This window comes from Chiloscyllium punctatum, chromosome 11 (assembly GCF_047496795.1).
Source record: "Chiloscyllium punctatum isolate Juve2018m chromosome 11, sChiPun1.3, whole genome shotgun sequence".
Classification (NCBI taxonomy): domain Eukaryota; kingdom Metazoa; phylum Chordata; class Chondrichthyes; order Orectolobiformes; family Hemiscylliidae; genus Chiloscyllium; species Chiloscyllium punctatum.
The window spans coordinates 14,954,467-14,978,598 of NC_092749.1; the positions used below are offsets into that span (position 1 = coordinate 14,954,467).

Consider the following 24,132-nt stretch of genomic DNA (forward strand, 5'->3'; position numbering starts at 1 on the left):
GACCAATGACCCTCACTTCAGTTGTTGGTAAAGTGTTGGAAAAGGTTATTAGAGATAGGATTTATAATCATCTAGAAAATAATAATTTGATTAGGGATAGTCAGCATGGTTTTGTGAAGGGTAGGTCGTGCCTCACAAACCTTATTGAGTTCTTTGAGAAGGTGACCAAACAGGTAGATGAGAGTAAACCGGTTGATGTAGTGTATATGGATTTCAGCAAGGTGTTCGACAAGGTTCCCCACAGTAGGCTATTGTACAAAATACGGAGGAATGGGATTGTGGGAGATATAGCAGTTTGGATCATTAATTGGCTTGCTGAAAGAAGACAGAGGGTGGTGGTTGATGGGAAATGTTCATCCTGGAGTCCAGTTACCAGTGGTGTACTGCAAGGGTCGGTGTTGCGTCCACTGCTGTTCATCATTTTTATAAATGACCTGGATGAGGGCGTAGAAGGGTGGGTCAGTAAATATGCAGACGACACTAAGGTTGGTGGAGTTGTGGATAGTGACGAAGGATGTAGTAGGTTACAGAGAGACATAGATAAACTGCAGAGCTGGGCTGAGAGGTGGCAAATGGAGTTTAATGCGGACAAGTGTGAGGTGATTGACTTTGGTCGGAGTAACTGGAATGCAAAGTACTGGGCTAATGGTAAGATTCTTGGTAGTGTAGATGAGCAGAGAGATTTTGGTGTCCATATACACAGATCCTTGAAAGTTGCCACCCAGGTTGACAGGGTTGTTAAGAAGGCATACAGTGTTTTAGCTTTTATTAACAGAGGGATCGAGTTCCGGAATCATGAAGTTATGCTACAGCTGTACAAAACTCTAGTGCGGCCGCACTTGGAGTATTGTGTACAGTTCTGGTCACCGCATTATAAGAAGGATGTGGAAGCTTTGGAAAGGGTGCAGAGGAGATTTACGCGGATGTTGCCTGGTATGGAGGGAAGGTCTTATGAGGAAAGGCTGAGGGACTTGAGGTTGTTTTCGTTAGAGAGAAGAAGGTTGAGAGATGACTTAATAGAGACATACAAGATAATCAGAGGGTTAGATAGGGTGGACAGGGAGAGCCTTTTTCCGAGAATGGTGACGGCGAGCACGATAGCTTTAAATTAAGGGGTGATAGATATAGGACAGATGTCAGAGGTGGTTTCTTTACTCAGAGTAGTAAGGGTATGGAATGCTTTGCCTGCAACGGTAGTGGATTCGCCAACTTTAAGTACATTTAAGTCGTCATTGGACAAGCATATGGACGTACATGGAATAGTGTAGGGTAGATGGGCTTCAGGTTGGTATGACAGGTAACATGAAGGGCTGAAGGGCCTGTACTGCGCTGTAATGTTCTATGTTCTATAACAGGGGAGAGGCACTAATGATATAGACCTTTCAAAGAGCCAGCTCAGGCAACGATGGCCCAAATGGCCTAGTCTTCTGTTGCATTCTTGAATGATTCTTTGATTAAAGGCAGGAAGTGACTGTACCTTCACCGGTTCAATCCCACCTCCACCTTGCGTCAAAAATGTTTCTTCAACTTTAAACCACTTGCTTTTCCCTGCTTGGCTGTTAAGAAAGTCAGCGAGAAATCCCAGGGGGTTTTCCTGAAAGATAAGCAGAACACTTCATGTTACACCATGCTGGGAGACCCCTTTCGGCAGAATACCTAATGGAGCGTGCCCGACTGTAGAACCACTCAGAAGCTTGCAGTTGAACACCCTTTTGAAAGTTATTGAAGCTGCCTCTTTCCTTTTCAGCTGATGTATTTTCTGTCACAAGAACTCAGTGTTTTTACTCTCCAACTCTTTCACCGATTCCCTTGTACCTTGTCTCGAGGTCAGCTAGCTGGACCTTACAGAAGTGAGTTCCCTGATTGGGGCTGTTAATCTGGCCCAATCAGGGAGCCCTGAAGAGGCAGTACTGATTTCAAGGACTGTTCATGTACAATAAAGGACAACTTGGTGAAGGGATATTGGCCTTTGCACTCTCTGGTTACTGATGTTCTTGTCAATGTTTAACCATTACTTCTTATTTACCCCTGACATATCTCTTCAAGATATCCAAAGCTGCTTTAATTCTCCACCTAGCTTTCCTTGTTTTGACAAAAGTCCCGGTATCTTCCGATCTCACGCAGTTAGCGAAGAACACCATCCCTGTTACAATTCCAATCTCGAGAAGGTTTCTCTCTAAGGAAGCCTCTGATTCTCACATACCTGCTTTTCCCTCATCATTGCGATCAGTCCTTCAGTTAAGGTTTGAGCAAGTTCCTGGTTCTGAAGCATCTGAGTTGTACTCATCGAGTCAAACATGAGCTGCCCTGCAGAGGAATAAAGGGCGTACGCATGACACTGCACAACAGGACCAGCTGAACCCTCCGTCAGCTTTGAGAAACTGTCCACCCACACTGATCCGGAGGACACTTCATGGAACTCTAGTCTCAAAAACTGCCCAAACTGACCGCAAGAAAACACACTCAGGTAAGGCAGAGTTATGGGGTGTATGAGCAAGAACTGTACCACAGGGATCAATGCTGGGACCTTTGCTGTTTGTCATATGTTTTAATGACTTCAGTGGGAATGTAGAAGGTCTTATTAGTAAGCTTGCAGATGACCTGAAAATTGGGGGCTGTTGATCATGAGGAGGATGGTCTCAGGCTACAGTCTGATATTGGATCAGCTGGTACATTGGGCTGAGCGATAGCAGATAGAATTTTATCCCGATAATTGTGAGGTGTTGCACTTTGGGAGGCCCAGCAGAGAAGAGTATACAAAATGAGTAATGGGTCCCTGGACTGTCCTGTGTACCTTGGTGTGCAGGTCCATCGATCCTGAAAGTGCCAGCACATGTAGACATGCTGGTGAAGAAGGCATACAGGATATTTGTCTGCATTAGTTGGGGCATAGAACATATGAGCAAGCCTAATAAAACATTGAGCTGAAAATGTGTTGCTGGAAAAGCGCAGCAGGTCAGGCAGCATCCCAGTAGCAGGAGAATCGACGTTTCGGGCATGAGCCCTTCTTCAGGAATGCCCGAAATGTCGATTCTCCTGCTCCTTGGATGCTGCCTGACCTGCTGCGCTTTTCCAGCAACACATTTTCAGCTCTGATCTCCAGCATCTGCAGTCCTCACTTTCTCCTAATAAAACATTGATTAGGCCACAGATGGATTTCTGTGGGCACTTCCAGTCACCACCATTATTGGAAGGATGTTTTTGCACTGGAGACGATGCAGAGGAAATTCACCGGGATGTAGTCCGGGATGGAAAGTCTCAGTTACAAGGAGAGACTTGGATAGGCTGGGTTTGTTTTCCTTGGAGCAGAGGAGGCTGAGGGGAAATCTGACTGAGGTATACAGTATTATGAGAGACTTGGACAGGGTAGATCGTGAGAATCTTTACCCCATGGCCGATGTGTCTAAGACCAGAGGGCACAAGTTTAAGGGTGAGCAAATGGTTTAGAGAAGATCTGAGAAAAAACATTTTTCACTCAGAGGTTGATATAAATACAGAAGGTGCTGCCTGAGAGGGAGGTGAAGATAGGTACTCTCACAACATTGAACAAACATCTGGATGACCACTTAAAATGCCAGGGCACAGTAGGGTCTGGACCAAGTGTGGGTAAATAGAATTAGTGCATTTCAATGTTTGTTGGTTGGCATAGACAGAGTGGGCTGAAGGGCCTGTTCCTATGCTGAATGACTCTTTAATTGTATAACTGAGTGAAAGAGAATAGAAGGAGGATTTATGTCAAGCACAAATGGTGCCAGGAGAGTGAATGGAGGAGATGGGAAATAAAAAGAATTAAATGAGGAGCTGGCCAGAAGAACAGTGCCAGGGAAAGAGATGGTGGAAGAGGAGGAGAAGATGCCTGGGGAGAAGAAAAATGGCCGGAGAGGTGGACAAATGGATAGTTAGATCATTGAAAACTCCTCTTGGTGGCAGGTATTGAATGGTGATAACAATACAAACGAGAAAATGTAATTGAGGGACAAGATTGCAGCATGGTATTCATATCACTGGACTAGTGATCCACAGGCCCAACTTAATACCCTGGGGACACAGGTTCAAATCACACCATGGCATCTGGACCTACTTAAATGCAGTTAATGATTTTTTTTAAAAATCATTTGTAACATTGTTGTAGACAGTTATAGACATAAATGTTTGCTGTTAATTTATATGAACTTCTCAGCATACAAATAATTGCAAAATGCAGGTCATTTTATTTTGTAGAATAAAAATAAAAGATTCCTGCATTCAACTTTTTTTTAAATGAAGCTGTTTCAGCATTTATTGCCCTTTCTTATTGAACTGAGTGGTTTGTCAGGTCCATTTCAGAGGGCAGTTCATAGTCAACTGCATCTGGAGTCACATGCAGGCCAGACCAGGTAAGGGTGACAGAGGTTCCTTCCTGCTTTAATGACAATTGACAATGGTTACAATTAGACTAGATTTTAATCAATCTGCTGTGAAGGGATTTGAACCAATTTTTCTAAAGTATTAGCCTGGGTCTCTGGATTACCAGTCCAGCAGCATTAAGCACGTTGCCACCACCTCCTGACATTAAAGGTAGTAGGTAAAAACAATGACTGCAGATGCTGGAAACCAGATTCTGGATTAGTGGTGCTGGAAGAGCACAGCAGTTCAGGCAGCATCTAAGGAGCAGTAAAATCGACACTTCGGGCAAAAGCCCTTCATCAGGAATAAAGGCAGAGAGCTTCAAGGGTGGAGAGACAAGCTAGAAGAGGGTGGGGGTGAGGAGAAAGTAGCATAGAGTACAATAGGTGAGTGGGGGAGGGGATGAAGGTGATAGGTCAAGGAGGACGGTGGAGTGGTTAGGTGGAAAAGAAGATAGGCAGGTAGGACAAGTCATGGGGACAGTGCTGAGCTGGAAGTTTGGAACTAGGGTGAGGTGGGGGAAGGGGAAATGAGGAAACTGTTGAAGTCCACATTGATGCCCTGGTGTTGAAGTGTTCCGAGGCGGAAGATGAGGTGTTCTTCCTCCAGGCTTCTGGTGGTGAGGGAGCAACGGTGAAGGAGGCCCAGGACCTCCATGTCCTCGGCAAAGTGGGAGGGGGAGTTGAAATGTTGGGCCACAGGGCGGTGTGGTTGATTGGTGCGGGTGTCTTGGAGATGTTCCCTAAAGCGCTCTGCTAGGAGGCGTCCAGTCTCCCCAATGTAGAGGAGACTGCATCGGGAGCAACGGATACAATAAATGATATTAGTGGATGTGCAAGTAAAACTTTGGATGTGGAAGGCGCCTTTGGGGCCTTGGATGGAGTTGAGGGAGGAGGTGTGGGCGCAGGTTTTGCAATTCCTGCAGTGGCAGGGGAAGGTTCCAGGATGGGAGGGTGGGTTGTAGGGGGGTGTGGACCTGACCAGGTAGTCATGGAGGGAACAGTCTTTGCAGAAGGTGGAAAGGGGTGGGGAGGGAAATATATTCCTGTTGGTGGGGTCTTTTTGGAGGTGGCGGAAATGTCGGCGAATGATTTGGTTTATGCGAAGGTTGGTGGGGTGGAAGGTGAGACCAGGGGTGTTCTGTTTTTGTTACGGTTGGAGGGGTGGGGTCTGAGGGCGGAGGTGCGGGATGTGGACGAGATGCGTTGGAGGGCATCTTTAACCACGTAGGAAGGGAAATTGCAGTCTCTAAAGAAGGAGGCCATCTGGTGTGTTCTGTGGTGGAACTGATCCTCCTGGGAGCAGATACGGCGGAGGCGGAGGAATTGGGAATACGGGATGGCATTTTTGCAAGAGGTAGGGTGGGAAAAGGTGTAATCCAGGTAGCTGTGGGAGTCGGTGGGTTTGTAAAAAATGTCAGTGTCAAGTCGGTCGCTATTAATGGAGATGGAGAGGTCCAGGAAGAGGTGGGAGGCGTCAGAGATGGTCCAGGTAAATTTAAGGTCAGGGTGGAATGTGTTGGTGAAGTTGATGAATTGCTCAACCTCCTCGCGGGAGCACGAGGTGGCGCCAATGCAGTCATCAATGTAGCAAAGGAAGAGGTGGGGAGTGGTGCCGGTGTAATTACGGAAGATCAACTGTTCTACGTAGCCAACAAAGAGACAGGCATAGCTGGGGCCCATACGTGTGCCCATGGCTACGCCTTTGGTCTGGAGGAAGTGGGAGGATTCGAAGGAGAAATTGTTAAGGTTGAGGACCAGTTCGGCCAAACGAATGAGAGTGTCGGTGGAAGGGTACTGTGGGGTAGTATGTAATTTTTAAGTCAAAGTTCTGATCATTTGCATACTATATATGAGTTTTGTAATGTAGGAGATTAAGCCATATTGTAGTCTGTTTGTCCTGATACTTAGTTGGGGAATGTTGTTTCCTAATTTTATCACACGTTGACTCCCAAGTGATTGTGACAAGAAATAGTGGTGATGGAAGGTGGTATTGAGGAGTTTTCTGGTCAGGTGCAGACAAACTTCCCTGAAATGGCTGAACCATTATGTTTTTGGGAATGTACAATTAATGTCTCTGCAACATTTGTGTTTATAAATGGTCTGTAAATCTCACCAAGGGAAGAAGAGGGGAAATGAGAGGTAAAAACTAAGTAAGAAAAAAAGAGCAAAGATTCAGTAAGTGGGAAATCTCAACATTAATCTTCCACATCGATTTCTATAGAAAAAAAAAACGAAAGAACTGCAGATGCTGGAAATCAGAAACAGTGAGAAAGGGTCACTGGACCTGAAACTTTAACTCCGATTTCTCTCCACAGATGCTGCCAGACTTGCTGAGATTTTCCAGTAATTTCTGTTTCAATTTCTATAGAATTCACTGGGTTCTTTGACAGAGAATGCCAGGATATCAGGAAGGAAAGAGCCCACTGGTTATATACCAGGGGTAACAACAGAGAAATTACACTGCTTTGCTTATTATGGGAGTTTAAAGAAATTCCAGCAACTTAACAAGTATTAGGTACCTAACTATTAAATGCAGGAGGAGGAATAAAACGTGACTGAAATCGTACCGATCATCCGTGCACAGGTGTCTTGCTGCAGTTGTCTGAAATACGGCCTCATCTGTTTGCGGACTGTTCTCAGGACCTCCTCCTGTAACTGGGCTGTCCTGCTCCATTCCTGCAGCTTCCTCTCATTGAAGTACGTGGCTGGGGGAGCTGGATCCCCATCGTTCCACAGCCACTCACTGAAAACTGACAGCCAACAGAGCAAGCATTTAATCTACCATGAGAGGAATGTGAGTGTTACACAAGAACACAGGACAGGAAGAAGGCCATTCAGCCCCTCCAACTCTCTCTGCCATTCAACTAAATCATGGCTGATCTTTTGACTCGATGCCATTTTCCTGCACTATCTTCATATCCTTTAATACCATCAATCTCAATTTTGAATGTATTCAATAAACTCAAGTTGCCTGACATTATTACCAGTGCCCGTAAACAGCAATGCATGCATAGAATACCTACAGCGTGGAAACAGGCCCTTCGGCCTAGCGTCCACCCAGACCCCTTCCCCTATTACTCTACATTTATTTCTGACTAATGCACCTAACCTACACATCCCTAAACACTATGGGCAATTTAGCACAGCCAATTCACCTATTCCGCACACCTGTGGATTGTGGGAGGAAACCGGAGCAAACCCACACAGACACAGCGAGAACGTGCAAACGCTACACAGACTGTCGCCCAAGGCTGGAATTGAACTTGGGTCCCTGGTGTTGTGAGGCAGCAGTGGTAACCACTGAGCCACTGTGCTGCCCTGATTCCATTAGCTTTCTTGATTATTTTCTCTAGGGAAAGGCAGGTTGGAACTTGAAGCTGCTCATGGTTATGTCACAGACCAGAGTTTTGGGGAGGGCGGTTGTGTGTGAGGGCGGGTGTGTGTGAGGGTGGGTGTGTGGGTTTTGGGGAACAGCAGAGGGGGGAGAGAGCAGGAAAGTGGGAGAGACAGCAAGGCAGGGGAGAATGGTGGGGTAGGTGGTAGAGTACAGCACAGAGTGAACCCTATTGACTTTGGTACATCGTGCATGTGTGATAACAGCAATCGGTTGAACAGCCTGTCAGGGTTGAGATACTGCACTTTAGGAACTAAACGCATCAAGGCAGGAGCACGGCAAGAGTCCCAAGATACTCACTGTGCTGGTACGATCCTGTGGCGATCCCAGTCGGTGAGCTGTGACTTACAGCAGTCAGTGCTGAGAGCTGGCAAAGGAGCTCCATTCCTGCCTCTGGCCACACACAGAGAGATGGATTAAACTCAGAAGTGAACCACACAGACTTTTTAAAAACAGTAAGGCCATTCAGCCCAAAGAGCCTCTCCCTCGCACATTCTCAAGTAGATGCAAATGCTACCTTTCTGCCTGCTTCCCAGATACTCCATTTTATTCTCTTCAGAAACACTGTTGTTTTGCATTGTAAAATATCGTGTCCCTTACAGGAGGAGAATTGAGAAGGCAAGTGTTCATCTATTGTTAAAAATCACGCAACACCAGGTTTCAGTCCAACAGGTTTAATTGGAAGCACATAGCTTTCAGAGCGCTGCTCCTTCATCAGGTGGTTGTCTAGTAGTGCTCTGAAAGCTAGTGCTTCCAATTAAACCTGTTGGACTATAATTTGGTGGTGTGTGATTTTTAACTTTGTCCACCCCAGTCCAACACTAGCCCCTCCACATCATTCATCTATTATGGTCCAGCTGTGGTTACTTGGGTCTCCAGATGTGGTTAATCATTAAAGAAGCAATGTGCTGTAGGCATTACCATTGGCTATATGATCCAATACTCATTTGTATGTGAACTTTAAATTCTTTTACACGTATTGGTGCAAGAGGAAATTAAAAGCAAATTGTGCAAGTGATTTTTGATTATTAAAGCAGCTTCCAGAATACTTGCAAATGTTTATTTCTTGTGTGTGTCTGTGTGGGTATGTGCGTGTACGTTTGTGTGTGTGTCTGTGAGTGCGCCTGTGTGTGTCTCTGTCTCTGTACCTGTGTGTGTGAGGCACCTTCTGCTAGTATCAGTGCATGTGGCTAAATACACTGGCAGAAAGTGGAAATAAAAATTGCCCCCCCCCCGACTCTACCCCCTCCGACCACTCCGGAAGTAGGGACATCAAGGGGTCAAAATGAACTTGCCCCAGCTCATTCAAAAACAAAGAAAACCAAAAGAAAATCAAATCCCCTTTGGTCCGTTCCCCATTGAATGCTCCTGGGCCGGGTTCAAAAAGGATTTCAAAATCCAGAGCAGAGTTCCTTTACTCATTTTAACTAAAGATAAAATCCTGGCATGGTGGCTCAGTGGTTAACACTGCTGCCTCAGCGCCAGAAACTGCAGGTTCAATTTCAATCTCTGGTGACTGTCTGTGTGGAGTTTTGAACATTCTTCCCGTATCTGCGTGGGTTTCTTCTGGGTGCTCTGGTTTCCTCCCACAGTCCAAAGATGTACAAATTAGGTGGACTGACCATGGCAAATGTGGTGTTAGAGGGTCGGTCTGGGTGGGATGCTCTTCAGAGGGTTGGTGGACTCAATGGGCCAAATGGCCTCCTTCCACACTGCGGGGATTCTATGATCAATCAAGCATACGTGGGACAGTACAGGATTTAAATAAAAGTCTTGTTTTGGGTCCAAAATCAATACAAAAGAAAAATAAAACAGCCCTTTTCAGGGCACAACACCGAGAACAAACACAAACTTAATGTGTCGTATGAAAGCTTTGCTACTAACTGTCCATCATGACCTAATGAAAACTCATCTCTTCTTCTCTCACTTCCTGACAATTGTGGCTCAGTGGGTGGCACTTTCCCTTCTGAGGCACAAGGTCATGGAGGCTTGACCTTTTTTTTTCATGAGATGTGGGTGCCATTGGCAAAGCTGGTATTTGGTGCCCACCCCTAATTACCCCTTGAGATGGAGGTGGTAAGCTGCAGACTATCTGGTATCTCCAAGCATTTCCATCTCCACGGCTTATCAGAGAAGTGAAGACATTTCTGTGGATCTGGAGTCACATGTAGGCCAGACCGGGTAAAGACAGCAGATTTCCCTCCCAAAAGGGCAGGAGTGAACCCCATGGGAATTTTACAACAATTGGTGATCAATTCAGCTACCACAGAAAGATTCGAACTCCTGCCCCAGAGCATTAACCTGGATTGCGAGTCTGTTAACATTACAACAGTGACGCCAGCTGCCCCCAGGGATGAAGCCACAATCCCAAGCCTTAAACAAAGGATTCAGGATGACACCCCAAAGCAGTACCATGAGTGTGGTGAGATTTGGATGAGATGTTAAACTGAGGCCCTGCCTGCCTTCTCAGATGGATGGATGGAGAAGATCCCACATCATTATTTCGACGAGCAGGCTAGTTCCATCTGCTGTCCCAGCCCAATATCTAACCCTCACCAACATAACTGGGAAGGGTTGACCTGTTTGTTATCTCACTTGTTTGTGGGAGCTTGCTCTGCACAAATGTCTCACGGCATTTCCTACACACTCATCCAAACAACTTCATTGGTTGTAAAGCACTTTGAGAATTCCTAAGGTGATATATAAATGCAAGTTCTTTATCCTTTACGTAAGACGTCGCGGTTTGAAGAGGTCTACATTACAGAACAGCCAAAAAAATTACAGCTCAGGGAAAGTCAGTGCTGAAAGGGTGACATTGGTAACGAGGAGAAAATTGTCCACTTTCTGTTTGGATTCTAGAAACTTCCTAGATACAAGTCAGGATAGTGTGTGACTTGGAGGGGAATTTGTAGGATGTAGCATGGTCCCATGACAAGGCCAGCAGAGACATGGCAAGATCACCATCATGAAAGGAGCAAGACCCCGTCCAAGCCACTCGCCTATGGCCTTGAGGGGAATGTTCAGGTGGATCCCAGTCCAAAGTTGGACATTAAATCTGGGCAAAACCATAAGTTGTCTCTGACTGAGAAACGACTTACTCAGGGAAAGCCTTCCAAAACAATCTCCTTGTCTGGTCCACTCAGTACTGGCTCTGACTGGATGATGCACAAAAAGTTTTGCACCTTCATCTTAAACCGTTGAAGTTCAGACACGAACCTGAGGCAGCCAATGGCACGAAGATATCGATACGGCCTCCCTCTTCCTGCGACAAGATGCAGCCACTCATATTTTCCCAGAATCCCCTCACCTCAGCCTCTGGAAGATTCTTTGAGCTGATTTTGCAGCCTGGAGACAGGGAGAAATGGGGAAGGGTTGAGAATATCACCTTCTGTCAGTGATGCTCCTGCAACACACCTCAGGATCCTGGAGGATTGGTAGACCTCAAGCCTATTCTACCTGTCGAGGAAACTCCCAGCAGAGGCCCCTGAAGGAAGGTGCCCAAGTCTTCAGTCACACAACACAGGCTACTCCCAGTCTGGAAAGGGCCAGGTGGGTAGATGGCTCATAGAGGCCACAATGGCTGGTCAGTGTCCATTTTAACAGACATTCATTAGAATATAAGAAATCAGAGTGGGAATAAGCCATTCAGCTTATCAAGCCTGTCCTTCTATTCAGTAAGATCATGGCTGAGCTGATTGTGGCCTTAGCTCCTCTCTCTTGTTGACCCGCTCCTGTAACCCTTGACCATAACATGTCAACCTAAAATTCACAGAAGGCAATTTCAAAGATCAACACAACCAGAGAAAAAAATTCATCAACATCTACTTAAATGGGGCTCACCTTGTTTTTAAACTGTGACCCCAGTGTAAATTCCCCCATGAGAGGAAACATTCCTCTCAGTATCTCCCTGGTTAGAGTCCCTCAGAACTTTACATGTTGACACAACATGATCTCTCATTCTTTCAAATTCTATTGAGTCCTGGTCCAAACTGCTCAACCTACCCTCATAGCACAATCCTTTCATCTCAGGGATCAGGTCAGTAAACGTTCTCTGAGTTGACCCCAATGCAAGTATGTTCCTCTTTAACCTTGTGTCTCTGAGTTGATCATAATGTCCTGATTGATGGCCTCTTGAGGCATTAGTATCCGATCACCAAGGTTCTACTTGCCTTGTACCAAGTCCATCTCCGTCGAGTCCCCCTCAGCGACAATCCCAATGCTTCTGGCTCTCCGACCCCTCAGCACTTTTTCCAGACGGTAGAGGAGGCTGTCTAGCGTCGTCCCAGAGTACTCATATAACAGGGGCAGCACACCAATCTTCACACAGTCCACAACCATCTGCTAGCAGGAACAAACCTCAATAATGAGAATAGCGCCTTCTTCCTCCATCCTTCCAAACTGTATCATGGATTTCCCCACTTTGGTGAGATTGAGTTGGAGGAGGGAATGGGGTGATATTTAGTATGTTCAAATGCCCTCCACCATTTTTAATAAAGGCACCTCAATCTTTTTGAATCAGAAGATCATAGGCACAAGCTCCCATCCAAGCAATGAGCACAGAATGGAGGCTGAAACTCCAGTATAGGTCTGGGCTATCAGAGGAGCTGTCTTTCAGTTAAATCAAGGCACTACCTCCCCTCTCAGATGGATTTAGGGCTGCGTGTCACAGTGAGAGTACTGCATCCAGTTCTGGTACCCACACTTCAGGAGAGGATGGACAGGTTTGTGACACAACACAGAGGAGATTGAACCAGAATGGTTCCAGCACTAAGGGGAATGGTGGGAAGGTTCCAGGAATGAGGGGCTTTTGCAATAGGTTCGGTTTGAAGAAGCTGGAGTTGTTCTCCTTGGAATGAAGGACAGTGAGAGAAGCTTTGATCAATGGAGTGAGATGAATGGCCAGTTTAGGTGAAGTTGACAAAGAAACACTGCTCCCTTGAGCTGATGGTACAAGGACTAGAGCACATGGGTGTCACAAGGCATGCAGATGGGAAGGTGAGAATGAAATGTTTTGCATTGTGATCAGTAACAACGTGGCAATCACTACCTGTGAGGGCAGGGCACATGGAGATGGTCAATGATTTCCAAAGAAAATCAGGTTGATACTGGCAGGAAATAAAATGGCAGGGATAGAGTGGAGAACGGAGCTGACTGGACTGCTCTATACAGAGCCAACACTGACCCAATCGGCTGAACGATCTCCTTCTGCATTTCTCTAACCCTTCCTCAGAGAGTAAGGAAGTTCTCTGCAGCATCCTGCCCAATATCTATTGTCCAAACACAGTTGCACCTTGTGAGATCCAGCTGGACACAAATTGGGCTTCACCAATTCTGCATTGCAACAGTAACTACATAGTCAGGAGCGGGGGGTGCTGGGAATGCACAGCAGGTCAGGCAGCATCCGAGGAGCAGGAGAATCAATGTTTCGGGCATGAGCCCTTCATCAGGCCTTTTCCAGCACCCTCCTCTCGACCCTGATCTCCCACATCTGTAGTCCTCACTGTCTCCAACAGTGACGACATATCAAAGGTAACTATCCTGGCTGTGATGTGCTTTTGTTTGTCCTGTGAGGTGATGGTGGTGGTGCTTTATAATTGTATTGAAAATACTTGTGTTTTGCTCTTCTCTCAGGCCTTCTGGATTGCCTGTGATCCTGACTCTCACTCAGCAACACCCCATCCAGGCTGGGCCTGAACATCACAGGAATTAGCTATCTTAAGACACCAATCAACAGATCCTTGTATTTCCATTCAGAACCTCCCCTCTCCTACCTCCATCCACCCTCCTCTAACCCCCACATGCCCTCGCCACTCCCAGCATGTTCCCCGGTTCCGGATAACCCTTACCTCCCAGGCTGGAATCCTGGATGATATGAGGATGACCCGTGGTTGGTCAGAGCTGTTCCCCGCTGGTCGTGCAGATTCAGTGTGAGGCAGTACAGGGTAGCTCCCTCCTCCAGCCAGGCTTTTCCTGTCATTAACCAAGAAATAACCGTCTTGACAACAAGCTCTCGGGCGGCCCGTGAGAGGAACGGTGTCTACGTTCTTTATAACACAGCTTGGGAAGATTCACCAGAACAATACCAGCTCAATGCCCATGGGAAGGTCTGACCCGAGCATGCCAGAGCTGGAGAAGTAGCATCCATGTAGGAGCCAACCAGCTTGAGAGGCCCAGGTGGAAGCTAAGCAGAAGGGGCATGTGACAACCCTCTGACTTCACACACTGCCTGCCCCAAAGGTGTCAGAGTGTGGGGATCTAGCATTGCACTGTTCATTATACAATAAAAGGTTCAGAAAAGACTTACAAGGACGTTGAAAGGTTTGAGCTATAGGGTGAGGCTGAATAGGTTGCTGTTTTCCCTGGAGCACGGATGCTGAGGGATGACCTTATAGAGGTTTATAAAATCATGAGGGGCATGGATAGAGTAAATAGACAAAGTCTTTTCCCTGGAGTGAAGATCCAGAGCTAGAGGGCATAGGTTTAGGGTGGGAGGGGAAAGGTATAAAAGGGACCTAAGGGGCAATGTTTTCACATAGAGGGTAGTGCGTGTATGGAATGAACAGCCAGAGAAAGTGGTGGAGGCTGGTATAGTTACAGCATTTAAAAGGCATCTGGGTGGTTATATGAATAGGAAGGGTTTGGAGGGATATGGGCCAGGTGCTGGCAGGTGGGACTAGATTGGTCAGGATATCTGGTCAGCATGGACAGGTTGGACATCTCTATGATTTCCGTGCTGTACATCTCTATGACTCTGTGTAAGAGCAGAAGCAGGCCATTTGGCCTATTGAGTCTGCTCCGCCATTCAATAACACCATGGCTGATCTGATCATCCCTGACTCCAGTTTTCCCCATAACCCTTGATTCCCTTTCTGCTTAAAAAATCTGCCTCTCTCAGCCTTGAATATACTTACTGACCCAGCCTCTACAAGCTTCTGTTGTTATGAATTCCATATATTCACAACTCACTGAAAGAAGAAATTCTTCCTTATCTTTGCCTTAAATGTGCAACAGCTTGTTCTGAGATTGTGCCCTCAGGACCTAGACTTTCCCACAAGGGGAAGGAATCTCTCGTGTCTACCCTTTCCAACTACCTAAGAACCTGTGTTTCCTATGAAATCCCTAAGGATGTGTTCCAATAAGGTCCTCTTCCATTGTGTGTTACTCTGATGAGTTCATGCCCAACCTACACAATCTCTCCTCAGAAGGCAGTCCCACCATACCTGGGATCAGCCCAGTGAATTTTCTCTAGACTGCCTCCAGTGGCTATATATCTCCCCTTAGGTAAGAGGAACAAAGCTGTTCATGGTATTCCACCTGTGATCTGACTAATACCTACTACAGATGTAGCAAGACCTGTCTTTTTATATAACATTCCTTTTGAAGTAAAGGCCGACATTCCATTTGCCTTCCCTATTACCCTCTGAACTTGGATGCTAGCTTTTTGTGATTCATGGATGAGGACTCCCAAATCACTCTGTTTCATAGCTTTCTGCAGTCTAGTTAAATAATATTCAGCTCCTCTCTTCTTCCAGCCTCACATTTCCCCACATTATAGTTCATCTGCCTACAACACCGGAGTGGAAGAAAGTCATCCACCGTCTCAAGAGACGTTTTTTATTCATTCACAGAATGAGAGAGTCACTGGCCAGCCCAGCATTGATTGGCCATCTCTAAATGTCCAGGGGGCTGTTAAGAATGAACCTGGCATTGCTGTGGGTCTGGAGTCACATGTAGGCCAGACAAGGTAAATGAATTGTACCAGCCTCCACCATTTCCTCTGGCAGCTCATTCCATACATATACCACCCTCTGTGAAAAAGTTGCCCCTTGGGTCTCTTTTATATCTTTTCCCTCTCACCTTAAAACCTACGCCCTCTAATTTTGGACTCTCCCATCCCAGGGGAAAAGACCCGAGCAATGCCCCTTATAATTTTATAATTCTCCAACATTCCAAGGAAAATAGCTCCAGTCTATTCAGCCTCTCCCTATAGCTCAAACCCTCCAAACCTGGCAACATCCTTGTAAATCAAAACAGCATCTAGATGTGTATATGAATAGGAAGGGTTTAGAGGGGTATGGGCCAAATGCGACTAGATTTATATGGGATATTTGGTTGGCATGGACAAGTTGGACTAAGGGGCTTGTAGGAGGAAACCAGGGCACCTGGAGGAACCCCTTGCAGACACGGTGAGTCATTCGCCCGAGGGTGGAATCGAACCCAGGTCCCTGGTGCTGTGAGGCAGCAGTGCTAATCACTGAGCCACCATGTGTCCCATGGAAACACATGTGGACCTTCACAGAGACACGTGGAGACACATGCAAGGACTCATACCTGGTCACAGACACATAAATACACACATGGGCACATATGCATGGACACACGCAAACACGGCCAGACTGTATCCGCAGCAATGCAGCCAGACTCTTGGGAGTGACACACCCCGTTAGACTTCACACATACACTGCTTAGCCAGTCAGTCTCCTCTGGGCTTCTTCACCAACCTGTAACACAGCACTCGGAGAGATCCCAGCAACTTCCTTTTCTCCACTTCCGGACTCCACAAACCTGGCGATCGGATCTCCTCCCTCAGGAGTTGGGAAAGAGTCACATTCATCTGGAGGGTTTTATCCTAGAATAAAATTAAACAGAGGGGGAACGTTGTCTGTGGGTTCAAAAATGCCACGCATGCAGACCGTGAACATGTTGCTCCTGCACCGTTCCATACCCTGAATGAACTGTGTATTCCCTCTTTAAAGCTCCTCGGTGTTACTGGCAGCTGCAATAATGTGGAGCTGAGGTGAGGGCGCCCCAACACTGCCTGGGATCTTCTATCCCGATGATGAGAATTCCATTTTCCACTCAACCAAGGGGGTCGGGACCTCAATAACTCTTCTGAAGGTTTAAGGCAGAGAATCAGCGAGTGATAAAGTGCCGTAACAGCAACAACAACATTGCATTTATAAAGCACCTTTACCGCAATTAAACACCCCAAAAGGTGCATCAATAGAAATCGCCATCGAACAGAAATTTGGCCAAGACATATTTGTTACGTCTATTCTTTCACCAGATGTGGGTGGACCAGCATTTGTTGCCCGTCACTAATTGGCGTTTAACTCACCTGCTGGCCAGGCCATTTCCGAGGGCGGTGAAGTCAACTAGATTGCTGTGGGTCTGGAGTCACATGTAGGCCAGTCTGGCTAAGGACGGCAGATTTCCTTCCCTGAAGGGCACGAGTGAGCCGGATGGTGATCGTGCCAGAGTCACCATCACCGAGTTTGACTTTTAATTAATTGAATTTAAATTCCAGCAGCTGCTATGGTGGAAATTTTGGAGTGAGTCAAGAATATCACTCTAAAGGCCTTCTTGCATGTTCTCTCCTGCTCCTCAGGTGCTGTCAGAGCCTCCCATCCTGGTCCCCTCACCCTCCTCTAGTGTGGTATGCCCTGTCTTGTTCACCCACCATCAGTCACCCTTCACATTGCTGCAAATGGAGGAACGGGAAAATCAGAGACATTGACCGAGGACAGGAGAGGATGAGGTGCCTCAGTTTTACTCACTCTTCTGCCCAGCCAGTCTGTCCTGGATTAACCTCCTCAGAAGCCTTTCGTTCCACTCGTCCTCACTGCCCTCCAGCTTCTTCTTGGGCTCTTCCAGGACCCCGTACATCTCAGCGGTCTCTGTCGGGGTGAGGTAGTCCAGGCTGCAGGCACACGCCACGTAATGGCGTTTCCATGCCCCATATTCGTGGTCAGGGGGTGTGTACGGCAGGAACCAGCCTCGTTTCACACATTTGGGCATCCAGAGGCAATCCTGACAAAACACAACAGGGAGGCGCACGTTTTCCATTACAACACCAGCATTTGTTGTCCTACGCAGCAAAACATAGAAACATTGAATATAGGAGTGGGAGTAGGCCATTCCACCCCTCAAGCCTGCTTCACCATTCAATAAGATCATGGCTGATCATCAAGCTCGATACTGTCATCTTGCCTCCCACCTTTGAGTAAAGAAATCTTTTCCTCAATTCATTCCTAAATGGTTTACCGTGTATCCTGAGATTGAGCCTCTGGTTCTAGACTCCACAACCAGGGAAAACACATTTCTGCATCTAGTCTGTCCAGCCCTTTTATAATTTTATACGTTTTAATCAGATCCCCCCTAACCCTCCAAACCCATGAACATAAACACAGTCAAACCAATCTCTTCGTGTCTAACAGTCCTGCCATCACCTCCTCTATAACAAGTAAATGCTTTCTTAGGTAGGAGAAACCAAAACTGCACATGATGCTCCAGGTATAGTCTCACTAAGATCCGGTATAATTGCAGCGAGACATCTCTACTTCTGAACTCACATCCTCTTGCAATGAAGGTCAATACTGTATATCATTTGCCGTCCTGATTACTTGATGCCCCTACTTGTTTAATATCAATGACTGATGTAAAAGGATACCCAGATTCCCTTTGAACATCTACACTTCCCAATATATCACCGCTTAAATTATACCCTTCTTTCCTATTTTTCACATCAAAGTGCATAACTTCACATTTATCCACATTCCATAGAGTTATACAGCACGGAATCAGGCCCTTCATCCATGCCAACCAGATATCCTAATCTTATCTAGTCCCATTTGCCAGCACTTGGCCCATATCCCTCTAAATCCTTCCTATTCATATACCCATTCAGACGCCTTTTAAATGTAATTGTACCAGCTTCCACCACTTTCTCTGGCAGCTCATTCCATCCACTCACCACCCCTCTGTGTGAAAATGTTGCCCCTTGGGTTCATGTTATATCCTTCCCCTCTCAACTTAAACCTATGCCCCCGGGAAAAAGACCTTGGCTATTTACCCTATCCGTGTCCCTCATGATTTTATAAACCTCTGATGCACCAGGGAAAACAGCTCCAGCCTGTTTAGCCTCTCCCTGTAGCTCAAACCTTCCAACCCCGGCGACATCCTTGTAAATCTAAAAGGCATCTCCACCTGACAAAAGAGCAGCGTTTCGAAAGTTTGTGATTTCAAATAAACCTGTTGGACTATAACCTGATGTCATGGGACTTCTGACCAACTTTAGGAAGGCATTCAAAGATTCACAATTTAACCCAGGAAGGATAGTTTGGGAAGAGGCAAGTTGTGGAAGTTAAAATGTCAGGAACTTCCTCTATCTTTTATCACATTATACCACTAAGAATTGGTCCAATTTCCAAGCTGAGTTAGGAAGGCATTCAACCAAGTGAGAAAAGCATGTGTAATTATCTTGGCCATCTCCTTGTCCAGGCTCACAGTGTTATGGACCAGATCAAACCCCCTCAACAAATATTAAAAGGACAGCCTGGACCCTAACTTTCTCTTATTTTAAAGGCTAGCACCAGGTACTGTGTTCCAGATGCACTTTGGTCAAACTACCAGGCTTGAAGCAAAACACACTTTATTCATACACGATAGGTAAAATATCACAAAAGAACTCGAATGGAAAACTAAACAGAATAATAAATTATTTAACTACTAAACAGTAATTGTTCCAATATATAGAAACATCCCATCAACACACCCTTGGCAAAGGCAAGTTCAGTAAATTTGATTGTCTCACATGCAACTCTAGTCCAGGAGGCAAAACATCAAGAGAAAACTCAGAGAGGGTAGCAGGGAGAGATGTACTGCAGCTTCAAGACCCCAGTAACTGCTACTGCAAAACTGAAAGTAAAACTCTTGGTTCTGTGGGAGCTTAACCCCCCCACCCCCACTTCACCACAATTTGTGCTGCTTCTGTTGTTCCAAATTTAGCAAAATATCCCAAGGCCTCACAAGCTGTTTACTTCGTGGGTTTTGAATCAGACTGCTTGTCACCCTCTGTCTCAACCTTTCTTAATGAAAAAATCCAGGATCAAATGCATCTCTTAAAGCCATATCCCAATGTTAGTGAGGAGATTGGAGACTCTGGGCTTATAACAGAATGGATTCTGCAGAGCACCTAATGACCTCTCCAGCAGATTCACTGCCCCACCTCTGCCTCTCCCTGGACATCCATGACTATAGGATGTTGTCCAAAACCAGTTTTAAATGGTCCCATCAATGGCCCACTCCCCAACACCCAGCCTTTCTTGTGATACCAAAGAGCTTCATGAGGAGTGAAAGTAATAGCTGGGGGAATTCCCCATTGGAAAGAGACAATGGGCTGAAGGGTCTCGTGTGATAGTGTCCCCATTAAGGTTCCCTCCGTGATGTTCAACAAAAGGAATTTTCATTCACTCAGAGATATGGCATTATTAAGAAGGTGAAGGGAGCCGGAGTTTCATTTGGCTGACCTTCCCAATAAGCTTCAGTATGTGGTGGTCTCTAACTTGGGGACTGACAACATCCAATCTCCTACGTATTGATGACCATCCGAAGCCTCACACCAGATTCCATGGGAGTGCAGTCATTGGGAAAGTGCGAGAATGGAATTGCTGACCTGCTCTGACAGAAACCTCCAGTGCCAGTTAATCTGGGAGACGGAGCACAGCTCTCTGGGATTCAGGAATGAGAAGATGTAAAGCGACAGGAACCGTGGCAGAACGGTGGTGAAATCAAGGCTGGTCACTGGGATAGTCTCGGCAAACCATTTCTGGATGAATCTGTGTGGACATAAGAACCCCATTACCCCTCGATATATTTTCCAATCAACCTGTTCAGAGATATTACTCTGCCCCTCTAGAACATGAATATATGTCTCCTGGTCCAGAGCTAGAGATACTACCACAACACCCAGCTCCTCCATTCTTCCTGCTACTGGACTTGTTTTTTAATCAACCTGTTCAGATCCATGAGGTGTGCTGGGGATTTGAACTTGGACCTTCTGGTTTGGAGGTAGCAACATTGTTACAACAAATATTGAATTCAAATTCCTTCAATAGATTAGATTAGATTAGATTAGATTCCCTACAGTGTGAAACAGGCCCTTCAGTCCAACAAGTCCACACCGACCCTCCGAAGAGCAACCCACCCAGACCCATTCCCCTACATTTACACTCAATAATCAGAAACCGTCTTTATGTTGTAACAGTAAGGACAAGAGAAAGCCATTCCTGTAGAGACTGCCCCATCATTTGATTACATCACTATTTGTCTGTATCTTACCTTCACTCAGCTGCCTTGTTTCCCTATCCCTAACAATTTTATCCAATAAAAATCCATCAGTCTCAGTCTTGAGAGCTCTAATTGACACCCAGCATCCAGTAGCTTGGTAATGCCAGGTTCATCTGGGTGAAGAAATGTTCCTTTCATGAGCCCTTAGCAATTGGTTCTCTCACCATAACATCATCGCTGCTTCCCCAAATTCCCTCCACTGGAGGAAAGGTTTTTACTGTGGGGTTTACCCTGTGGGGTGTTTCCATTATTCTGTACACTTCAATTGATCTCCCCCTCAGTCTGATGGACGTTGGGCTCAGAGGTGATGTTCTGGGTTATATATTTCTCGTCAGACATTGACTACCTGTCTTTTGTCACGTTTTGTCTTTTGTTATCCAGGACTTTAGGTTCAAGACAAACTGGTCAAAGAGAAACTGAGGTCAAGAACTATGTTCAGGCTTAGACCTCTCTATCTCTTTGTTTATTACATACCAACCATGGCAATACACTGATATTCAGGGATACAGGAGGCTCTATACTTACTGCTTCAGTATAGAAACATTGCACAATAGATGCTGCCTAAAGCTAGTCAGTGATTCTCTCATGTGATTCTCTCTTTGTGTCTTTAACATTCACACAGCTAGACTTTTAAGCCCTGGCTCAGTTGGCATCTATTTCTCCTTTCCTTAACTCCACCAACACTATGCTATTTAGGCCCAGTAAGGAGCAACTCTGTGACATCATCACAATGTTGCTCCAGGATGCTAAAGAATTTATACAAGAATTTGCACCAAAAGGTGAACGGGCTGAGATTTTACCAGTTATCTCTGGAGTTTTTAATATGATCATTTTCCTTAGTAGCTTAAAGTGGACGATCGGTGATCATAGGTGGTTTTCTGGTGCTGGTCGTTAATATCTCTATCTCTGGGCAAGGAACTCTGGGTTTGACAATGGACAATAGGTGCAGGAGTAGGCCATTCAGCCCTTCGAGCCAGCACCATCATTTGTTATGATCATGGCTGCTCATCCACAATCAGTATCCTTTTCCTGCCTTATCCCCTTCCTGCCTTATCCCTATAACCCTTGGTTCCACTATCTCTAAGAGCTCTATCCATCTCTTTCTTTATTTGAGACCAAGACTTGATGGCCACAGTTCATAATGTGACCAAACTGGTTGATTCTTAGCCTCTAAATTGCTCTAGTATGCCTGATCATAGAATCCCTACAGTGTAGATGGAGGCCATTCGGCCCTTCAAGTCTACAACCACCTTCCAAAGTGGATCACCCCCTCCCCCACACCCATCCACCCACATTTCCCATGGCTAACCCACCTAGCCTGCACATGATTGGACACAATGGGCAATTTAACACGGCCAATCCACTTAACCGGCACATCTTTGGACAATGGGAGGGAACTGGAGCACCCAGAGGAAACCCATGTGGACACGAGGAAAACATTCAAACACCACACACAATTGCCCAAGGCTGGAATCAAACCCAGGTCCCTGGCACTATGAGGCAGGAGTGCTAACCACTGAGCCACCATGGTAACATTCAGTAAGTGCATGAGAGTTTCCTATTTGGCCACAATTGATGCAGAGTGATGACCTCATAAACTGTAGCCTCAGGCAACATTTTGTCATGAAAAATACTACTACAGAAACAGACACAAGCATCTGCCTCTAGGTGTGACCTTCGTACTGAGTTTGAGCAGGTTGTTCTGGGTTGTGGGAGGAACAGTTTGGATCGGCTGAACGTTCTATTGCCTTCTGTCATGGTCCAGACCAAATCTCTCAATATTTTTGAAGAAGGAAGCCTAGGCCCTAACTTTTTTTCATTTTAAAGGCAAGTGTAAAGTGCTGTGTTCCAGATGCAACGTGACTGACCAAAACACATTCATTTAAACATTGCAGTTAAAATACAAACAAAAGAAGGAGGAATTTAGAAAACTTAACTATTGGAAATCTTAACTGAATAATAGATACAGTCCCTATTAGATTAGATTCCCTACAGTGTGAAAACAGGCCCTTCGGCCCAACAAGTCCACACCAACCCTCCAAAGAGTAACCCACCCAGACCCATTTCCCCCTGAGTAATGCATCTAACACTAAGGGCAATTTAATGTGACCAGTTCACCTGACCTGCACATCTTTGGACTGCGGGAGAAAACCAGAGCACCTGGAGGAAACCCATGCGGGGAACATTCACAGACAGTTGCCTGAGGCAGGAATTGAACCCGAGTCCGTGGCACTGTGAGGCAGCAGTGCTAACCACTGAGCCACCATTAATTACTAACTAACTGTTCCAATATTGTAACATCCCATAAACGCACCCCTTGGCAAAAAAGGCAAATTCAGACACAGATTCTCAGATGCAGTTCCCGAATCTAGGAGGAAAAATCATCAAGAGAAGAGTCAGAGGCAGTAGCAGCTAGAAGACATTCATTGAAGATTCCAACTCTTTTGAGGCCCCAACAGCTTCTGCTTAAAACTAAACCTAAAAACTAAAAAAAAAGCCTGGTCTGTGAGAGCTGGCCACACCCGGGCTGCTTCCATCGTTCTGACTTTAAAATAAACGCCAAGACCTCACAAAACTTGGTCACCTCCTTATAGGAAGGATGTGGAAGCTTTAGAGAGAGTGCAAAGGAGATTTACCAGGATGCCTCTTGGACTGGAGGGCATGTCTAATGAAGAAAGGCTGAGGGAGCTAGGGCTTTTCTCATTGGAGCGAAGAAGGCTGAGCGGTGACTTGGTAGAGATGTACAAGATGATGAGAGGCATAGATGGAGTGGAGAGCCAGGGTGGAAATGCCTGTCATGAGAGGAGCATAATTTTAAGGTGATTGATGGAAGGTTGAGAGGAGGTGTCAGAGGTAGGTTCTTTACACATAGAGCGGTGGGTGCATGGAATGCACTGCCAGCAGTGGTAGTAGAGTCAGATACATTAGGGATATTTAAACAACTCTTGGATAGGCAAATGGATATTAGGTTAATCTGATCTTAGAGTAGGATAAAAGGTTGGCTCAACATGGACACCAAAGGGCCTGTACTGTACTGTACTATTCTGTGTTCTATGTTCAGAAATCGTTTACTTTCTTAGAGACAGCTCAGCAACTTTATCTGGCAATGTCTCCTCAAAAAAGAAACTAGGACAAAATAACCTTTTAAAGTGACAACATCGTCATATTTCCCTTTCCACATACTCTCATGGGGCACCTTACCACCCTGGGATGAGCTTGGAC

At 45.9% G+C, this 24,132-nt stretch overlaps 1 protein-coding gene across 1 annotated transcript in view; it reads right to left on the bottom strand.

Moving 5' to 3' along the window:
• The window catches only part of ect2l (epithelial cell transforming 2 like), a 68,249-nt gene that overhangs the window by 31,179 nt on the left and 12,938 nt on the right, over nucleotides 1-24,132 (bottom strand). The window contains exons 4-14 of the mRNA XM_072580156.1: nucleotides 20,237-20,399; nucleotides 17,340-17,592; nucleotides 16,508-16,674; nucleotides 16,284-16,411; nucleotides 13,629-13,752; nucleotides 11,952-12,120; nucleotides 10,999-11,127; nucleotides 8,083-8,175; nucleotides 6,956-7,138; nucleotides 2,204-2,307; nucleotides 1,478-1,594 (exon numbers count right to left, since the gene is read on the bottom strand). Of these exons, the coding sequence (XP_072436257.1) occupies nucleotides 1,478-1,594; nucleotides 2,204-2,307; nucleotides 6,956-7,138; nucleotides 8,083-8,175; nucleotides 10,999-11,127; nucleotides 11,952-12,120; nucleotides 13,629-13,752; nucleotides 16,284-16,411; nucleotides 16,508-16,674; nucleotides 17,340-17,592; nucleotides 20,237-20,399 (1,630 nt within the window). The remainder of the gene's footprint in view (nucleotides 1-1,477; nucleotides 1,595-2,203; nucleotides 2,308-6,955; nucleotides 7,139-8,082; nucleotides 8,176-10,998; nucleotides 11,128-11,951; nucleotides 12,121-13,628; nucleotides 13,753-16,283; nucleotides 16,412-16,507; nucleotides 16,675-17,339; nucleotides 17,593-20,236; nucleotides 20,400-24,132) is intronic.